The sequence below is a fragment of the Leptonychotes weddellii genome, chromosome 13 (genome assembly GCF_054177405.1).
Source record: "Leptonychotes weddellii isolate Sample4059 chromosome 13, ASM5417740v2, whole genome shotgun sequence".
Lineage (NCBI taxonomy): Eukaryota > Metazoa > Chordata > Mammalia > Carnivora > Phocidae > Leptonychotes > Leptonychotes weddellii.
In genome coordinates, this window is record NC_138381.1 from 66,752,493 (window position 1) to 66,761,232 (window position 8,740).

Below are 8,740 nucleotides of genomic sequence, written 5' to 3' on the forward strand. Positions count from 1 at the left end.
CTCACAGGAACTGCTCAGCCAGGGTTGGTCTGTTGGAGGGAAGCTAATTCTTGGTAGAGCTGTCATGTGACTGTTGGATTGGAATGTCCCGGTTTCTGAATCAGCTTGGGAGCCCAGCAGACCACTGGTCACTGAGGGTGGTCCACTGGTTGTGGGGAAGACCCCACATCAGACAGCTAATAGTGTGAATGCTGTGGGAGGATGGCCGTTCAGAGCGGCTTCTCATGGGGCCATCTGCATTGTGTTCTGGGCCGGGGATTGAAACCTAGAGGTGGGAGGCTGAGTTAGGATTTGGACTTTTCTCTTGGCTCAGGCACCTCCTCCAGCACATCAGCTGTCTCCCACAGACAACTTGGAGCCGGAGGATTTGAGAAAGAGACCGAGGGAGCCCTGGTTCAGGGCTGCAGGGCATGATCTCAGGTGCCCTGGGCAGGTCTCAGGTGTTCAGGGACCTCTCTCCCCAAGGAGCCAACTCCATTCCTGTCCCAGATCCCCCACTCATCAGTATGCTCACTCTCAGCAAGTCACCAACCCCATGCTCTCAATGACAGTGTTGTTCTGTCTTCCCCTATTGTCTCACTTAACAAAGGTATTGGCCTCACCGTGTCTGCTAGAGCTTTTCTTCTTTTTCTTTGGCAGTAAGTGCACTTAACCTCCAATCTAACCTTTTACTGATTTTCAAGCATAGACTACAGTGTTATTAATCACAGGCCCCATGTTGCAAAGTAGATTTCCTGAACTTATTTATTTTGTATCACTGAAACTTTGTACCGTATCTCCAATGTTTCCCTCTTTGTCCCTCCTCCCAGCCCCATTCTACTCTGTTTCTGTGTGTTGGACTATTTTAAGTTCCACGTACAAGTGACATTATGCCATATTTGTCTTACTGTGTCTGTCTTATTTCACTTAACAGGACGTCCTCCAGGGCCACCCATGTTGTCAAAAATGAGATTTCCTTCCTTTTAAGGCAGAATAATATCCCACTGTATGAATAGACCACATTTTCTTTATCCATTTGTTCATCAGTGGACATGAAGTTGTTTCTATAGTTTGGCTTTTGTGAATAGCGTTGCAGAACATGGGCAGATATCTCTCTGAAATCCAGACTAAAATTCATTTGGATTTATTATCCACAAGTGGGAATGCTGGATCAAATGGTAGTTCTTTTGTAAATTTTTGGAGGAAGTTCCATATTGTTTTTCATAGTGACTGCATCAGTTTACATTCTCTGCTGGGTATTTTAAGGATATATGAACTATAAGATGTTCCTAAAGCCCACTCTGACTCAGGTGGCTTTGCCAGGCAAATGATGAACAATGGGATCCCAAGTTTGAACTCTGATAAAATTATCATTCATTTTTCTATGGTCTTCTGATACCAAGATGTCAGCTCTTTCTATTGTAATGCATTTCCCAGGGCCTACGAACAAGATCAGTGATGTAACCATCCAGAAATGGTTGAGAAGATCTGCTCTCCACCCCCAGACATGGGCCCGAAGGATCTGGAGCCGTCGCACAAAAGTTCACCCTACTGAAGGTATCATGAAAATTCATTCATTAAGCTGATTCAAGAAGAATTATTCTAGGGGCACCTGGGTGGTGTCCAGCTCTTGGTTTTGGCTCAGATCATGATGTCAGGGTCATGAGATTGAGCCCTGTGTTGGGCTCCAGGCTGGGAATGGAGCCTGCCGAAGATTCTCTCTCCCTTTCCCTATGCCCCTCCCCTGCTCACACTCTCTCTTTGTGTCCAAAAAAAAAAAAGAAGAATCATTATACTAGCTTGTCACTGTCCCATACTACAGACAAAAATACCAAGCCATATTATTTTTGATTCATGTGTGAAAATTTTAATTTAGTTGGTCACTCATCAGTTTGTAACCACAGTAGTAAAATTGCATTTGCAACTCAAGTGTGGTCACATTTAATGGTAGCTATAGTGAAGCTAACGTTTCCACATTAGTCTGTTGTTTGCAAAAATAGATCTTTTCTTATTTTTTAATTAATAAAGTTTATTACTTAGAATAGGCTTAGATTAACATAATAATTGAGCAGATAATATAAAAAGGTTCCCGGGCGCCTGGGTGGCTCAGTTGGTTAAGTGACTGCCTTCGGCTCAGGTCATGATCCTGGAGTCCCTGGATCGAGTCCCGTATCGGGCTCCCTGCTCGGCGGGGAGTCTGCTTCTCCCTCTGACCCTCCTCCCTCTCAGGCTCTCTGTCTCTCATTCTCTCTGTCTCAAATAAATAAATAAAATCTTTAAAAAAAAAAAAAAAAGAAAAAGGTTCCCTATCACCCGTATCCCTTGGCGCACAATTTCCACAATTATTAAAACCTTCATCAACGTGGAACATTTGTCACAAATAACAAACCAGTGTAGAGATATTACTGTTCATTGACGTCACCATTTCTTTTAAGGTCTGCTCTGTATTGTGCAGTAATATGGGTTTTGCAGGTGTGTCGAGTCATCATATATCCATCATGTACAGAGTAGGTTCACTTCCTTAAAAATCCTGTGTTTCACCTGCTAATGACCTTGCACTTTGTCTAGAAATCTGGGCACCTGTTGACCTTTCATCACATCGATAGCTTTCCTTTTTTTTTTTTTTTAAGATTTTTTTTTTTTTTTTTTTGACAGAGAGAGAGATAGCGAGAGCAGGAACACAAGCAGGGGGAGTGGGAGAGCGAGAAGCAGGCTCCCCAATGAGCAGGGAGCCCGATGTGGGACTCGATCCCAGGACCCTGGGATCATGACCTGAGCTTTCCTTTTTCCAGAATATCGTAGAGTTGGAACCATAAACCATGCTGCTTTTCCAGACTGACTTCTTTCGCTTCTGTCTATACAGTTAACATTCATTGATGTCTTTTTGTGACATGATAGCGCAATGATTTTTATTTTATTTTATTTTTATCACTGTTTTAGATAGAGAAAGAGTGACGGTGTGGGTGGAGGGGCAGAAGAAGAGGGAGAGAGAATCTTAAGCAGGCTCCATGCTCAGCACAGAGCCTGCCTGACATGGGGCTAGATATCATGACCCGGAGATCAGGACCTGAGCTAAATTCAAGAGTTGGATGCTTAACCGAGTGAGCCAACTATGCGCCCCGATAGCTCAGCTATTTTTATTACAGAATCGTGTTTCATTGTATGGGAGTATGGTTAGTTGTTTATCCATTCACCTAGTGATGGACAGCTTAGTTGCCTCTAGTTTTGGTGTTCCTAAATAAAGCTGACATGAGCACTCCTGGGCCAGTTTTCGTGTGGACATAATTTTTCAACTCAACTGGGTAAATACCTAAGAGCGATATGGCTGGATTATACAGCAAGACTGTTAGGCTTTTTAAGATTTGATAGAAGTCGGGCGCTCGGGTGGCTCAGTTGGTTAAGCGACTGCCTTCGGCTCAGGTCATGATCCTGGAGTCCAGGGATCAAATCCCACATCGGGCTCCCTGCTCAGCAGGGAGTCTGCTTCTCCCTCTGACCCTCCTCTCTCTCATGCTCTCTGTCTCTCATTCTCTCTCTCGCAAATAAATAAAATCTTAAAAAAAAAAATGAAAAAAAAAAAAAGATTTGATAGAAGTCACCAGTCAACCACCCTGGGGCCGGCACTTCCTTTCGCATATTAACTATTGATTAAGTGTCTTTGATACGTGCCTATTCAGATAATCTATTTCCCTTGTGTGGGTTTTGGTAGTTTCTGTCTTTGAAGGAATTGGCCTCTTTTGTTTAAGGTATCCTAGAATCTTACCATGTATTACTTTAGAATCCTTTCAACCTCCACAGGATCAGTAGTGACGACTCCTCTTCCATCTGTATTAATGTGTGTCTTCTCTCTTTCTTCATGGTGAGTCAGGCTAGAGCTTTATCCATTTGACTGATATTTACAAAGAACCAGCTTTTGTCTTGGTTTTGTTAATTTTGTCTGAGAATTAGAAAGTTTTCCATTTCATTGGTATCTGCAATGATATTATTTTCTCTCTTGCTTGCTTTATGTTTCATTACTCTTTTTTGCCTTGTTTTCTGTGGAGGAAGCCTATTCACTTTAAATCTCTCTTATTTTCCAACACATGACACTCAGTACTATAAATTCCCCCAAGCACTGCCTTTCCATAAATTTTTGTCAATGTACATTTTCATCTCATTTAGTTCAAACTATTTGAAAGTTTCTCTTGAGACTTCTTCTTTGACCATCGTGTTATTCAGAAGTGTATTTTTCAATCTCCAGCTATTGGGGGATTTTCCAAGATTTCTTCCAGTTGTTGATCTCTAGTTTAATTTCACAGAGGTCTGAGAGCAGCTGTTGTATTACTTCTCCTCTTTTCAGTGTGTTGAGGTATGTTTTATGGCCCAGCATGTGGTGTCTTTTGCTGAATGTTCCAGGTGAGCTTGAGAAAACAGTGTGTTCTGCTAGAGAGTCTGTGCTCCAGGAAACCTGGATTCCCTGTGTTCCCTTTTCTGTCTCCTGAGGGCCATCGTTTGCCCTGTGTCCTCCCCTCTCTTATGGATCCCAGAAGAGTGGTTGATTTTTCAGTCTCTTCAGGCTTTTTTGTGTTCTTAGGATGGAGAGGTGATTTCCATGCTCCTGGCATGTGAAACCCTCTACTTTTGTCTTCACATGCCTTCAACCTCCCTTCTCCTGAAATGTGTCTTGAGTTCAATATATTTGGGCACATGCTGCTTCCCTTCATATGACTAGTTTTCCATAACAGCTGAGAAGAATGTGTCTAGCTTGTTAAGCTTACATACCAAAACACACATTTTCTTTTACATTGCATCCTTTACATCGACCGTTATCCCAAAGTATAGGTTTACAGAAATAACAGCGATAAGCTTTCACTCAACCTGTTACCCTCCCCAGAGGTATAGACTGGTGAAAATAGAGAATATATATATTTTTACATATATCCATCGAGTATCCCGCCTTTCACACACAATGAGAGACAAAGAAATCCATTGACAGAGACTGATAAGCAAGTACATAGGGAGTTAGTAACATAGATAAAAAAATAAAAGGTAACTTTTTTTTTTTAAGATTTTATTTATTTATTTGACAGAGAGAGGCACAGCGAGAGAGGGAACACAAACAGGGGGAGTGGGAGAGGGAGAAGCAGGCTTCCCGCGGAGCAGGGAGCCTGATGTGGGGCTCGATCCCAGGACCCTGAGATCATGACCTGAGCCGAAAGCAGATGCTTAACGACTGAGCCACCCAGGTGCCCAAAAGGTAACGTTTTGAGATGTAAAGAGAAATAAAAATTTATGCACATAGATAATTGCATATTTTGCATATAGAACTCCAGCTTTAAAAAAAGAACAAGACTCTATGAATGTTGTTTTGATGTCATGCACAACTCAGGTCCCCTGAGTCTTCATCCAGAGCTCTTTTCAAAGGTGAAGCTATGGTTATTGGCATGACATGGCAACAAGTCTTAGCTTGAGGAACTCACATTTAGGAGGAATAAATCAGACAAGATGATACAGTTTCACACATTTTTAAAAAAAATTTTATTATGTTATGTTAGTCACCATACAATACATCATTAGTTTTTGATGTGGTGATCCACGATCCATTGTTTTCGTGTAACACCCAGTGCTCCATGCAGTACGTGCCCTCCTTAATACCCATCACCAGTTTCACACATTTTAGAACACCAATATGTTATGTAGATAATCCATCTCTCCCTAGTAAACTGGTGTTCCTCATGTTTGAACAGATAGCTGTTGGGGCAGACAACTTATACCTTCTGGAAGCATCTTGCACATGATTTTGGGAAATGGCCACTTAGTGTGTACTCAGGCAGTCACCAAAGGCACTTCTGAGACCTTTGTCTGAGTCCTTAAACTCCTTAAAGATCTGGCTTAAGAGAAAGTGGCCATTTTTAGACAAGGCAGCTGTGTGCCATGGAAAGAGCACTGACCTGGGAGCTTGGACCCCAGGGTTTGAATGCAGCTCTGAGTTTTGTTAAGTTAATGGATCTCAGGCAAGACGTTTCCTCTCTAAGGAACCTTCCTGAGGGTTTACATGGCATGCTTTACTTCACTAACCACTCAACCCTCAGCACCAGTGTAGTGGTTTGATTGCTAATGGCACTCTTCAGATGGAGAAACTGAGGCACAGAGATGAATGTGCCCAAGCACACAAGCTCTTAAGTGCAAACGTCAAAATGTGAACCCAGATGCTGATACCCTGAGATCCTGAATTGCACTTACCACACTGACAAGAGTGGCTCTTAGCCATGGGTTCAAGAGAAACCAGGCAAGGTCTTTCCAAGGCCTGTGTATATTTCTGAACTGCATGAGTCTACAGAGATCCCAAACACTGTCCATCATTATAAGGTGGCCTCAGTGGTCACATGTGAAGGGCGGACTTTGGCATAGCCATTACTGTGAAAAGCACATAGAAGGTCTAAACTGTCTGGTCAGCTCACAGATCTTGAGATTGGGAGGCACAACATTGAAAAACCTGGGAAATCTCTCTCTGTGTTGGGTCACTTGTCAGCAGCTGGCCCCAAACAGGAATCAGGAGATAGTTTAGTGCTCTTTGATAGCATGATCACCCCAAGCCCCAGAAAGCCTCAAATGCTGGAAACTACACACCCAAGCAACGAGGACAAATAAGGACTCAGAGTAGCATTGGGTTATTAAGCCAGGGTCCACTATTTTTCTTGTAACTCTCTTCCAGACCTGGGTTAGAGAATGTCGGGAGGAACCGAGGCCTCCCACTGTAAAGAACCATCCCCTTAGTGGATGACTACTGCTAGCACGGAGAGCCACCCAACTCAGTGAATACATAGATGAGACACAGAATGGATGGGAAAATACCATAAGATTAATGATGGTTATTTTTTATTTATTTCATATTTTTAAATTTTTGGACTATCTTCTGTTTTTAGGGTATCTTTATTTTTCATTATTATTATTGTTATTTTTTTATTACTTTTATTTTATTATATTAGTCACCATATATTACATCATTAATTTTTGATGTAGTGGTCCATGATTCATTGTTTGGTCATAACACCCAGTGCTCCATGCAATACGTGCCCTCTTTAATACCCATCACTGGGCTGACCCATCCCCCCACCCCCTCGCCGCTAAAACCCTCAGTTTGTTTCTCAGAATCCATAGCCTCTCATGGTTTGTCTCCCCCTCCGATTTCCCCCCTTCATTTTTCCCTTCCTACTATCTTGTTTTTTTCTTTTGAACATACAATATATTAGTTATTTCAGAGGTACAGGTCTGTGAATCATCAGTCTTTCACAATTGACAGCGCTCACCATAGCACATACCCTCCCCAGTGTCCGTCACTCAGCCAACCCATCCCTCCCACCCCCACCACTCCAGCAACCCTCAGTTTGTTTCCTGAGATTAAGAATCCCTCCTATCAGTGAGATCATATAATACTTGTCTTTCTCTGATTCACTTATTTCGTTTAGCAAAATACCCTCTAGTTCCACCTATGTCATTGCAAATGGCAAGATTTTGTTTTCTTTGATGCCTGCCTAATATTCCATTGTATATATATACCACATCTTCTTTATGCATTCATCTGTGGATGGACATCTTGGCTCTTTCCATAGGTTGGTTATTGTGGACAATGCTGCTATAAACTTTGGCGTGCACGTACCCCTTCAGATGGCTACATTTGTATCTTTGGGGTAAATACCCAGTAGTGCAATTGCTGAGTCGTAGGGTAGCTCTATTTTCAACTTTTTGAGGAACCTCCACACTGTTTTCCAGAGTGGCTGTACCACCTTGCATTCCCACCAACAGTGTAGGAGGGTTCCCCTTTCTCCAGGTCCTCATGAACATCTGTCGTTTCCTCACTTGTTAATTTTAGCCATTCTGACTGGTGTGAGGGCATCCCATTGAGGTTTGGATTTGGATTCCCCTGATCCCGGTTGATGTGGATCACTTCTCATGTGTCTGTTGGCATTTGGATGTCTTCTTGGGAAAAATGTCTGTTCATGTCTTCTGCCCATTTCTTGATTGGATTATTTGTTTTGTGGTTGTTGAGTTTGATAAGTTCTTTATAGATTTTGGATACTAGTCCTTTATCTGATATGTCCTTTGCAAGTATCTTCTCCCATTCTGTCAGTTGTTTTTTTGGTTTTCTTGACTGTTTTGTTTGTTGTGCAAAAGCTTTTTATCTTGATGAAGTCACAATAGTTCATTTTCGCTCTTGCTTCCCTTGCCTTTGGCAATGTTTCTAGGATGAAGTTTCTGTGGCTGAGGTCGAAGAGGTTGCTGCCTGTGTTCTCTAGAATTTTGATGGATTACTGTCTCACATTGAGGCCTTTCATCCATTTAGAGTCTATTTTTATGTGTGGTGTAAAGAAATGGTCCAGTTTCATTCTTCTGCATGTGGCTGTCCAATTTTCCCAGCACCATTTATTGACGAGACTGTCTTTTTTTCCATTGCATATTTTTTCCTGCTTTGTCGAAGGTTAGTTGACCATAGAGTTGAGGGTTCATTTCTGGGCTCTCTATTCTGTTCCATTGATCTATGTGTCTGTTTTTGTGCCAGTACCATACGGTCTTGATGATTACAGCTTTGGAATAGAGCTTGAAGTCCGGAATTGTGATGCCACCAGCTTTGCTTTTCTTTGTCAACATTCCTCTGACTATCCGGGGTCTTTTCTGGTTCCATAGAAATTTTAGGATTATTTGTTCCATTTCTTTGAAAAAAGTGGATGGTATTTTGATAGGGATTGCATTAAATGTGTAGATGGCTCTAGGTAGCATTGAC

The 8,740-nt window shown here is 42.1% G+C and overlaps 1 protein-coding gene across 12 annotated transcripts in view; it reads left to right on the forward strand.

Moving 5' to 3' along the window:
• LOC115942523 (uncharacterized) overlaps window positions 1–8,740 on the forward strand; it is a 38,694-nt gene that overhangs the window by 12,928 nt on the left and 17,026 nt on the right. For all 12 annotated transcript variants that reach the window (XM_081802036.1, XM_081802037.1, XM_081802035.1 and 9 more), the window contains one exon: window positions 1,417–1,536. In XM_081802036.1, the coding sequence (XP_081658162.1) occupies window positions 1,417–1,536 (120 nt within the window). The remainder of the gene's footprint in view (window positions 1–1,416; window positions 1,537–8,740) is intronic.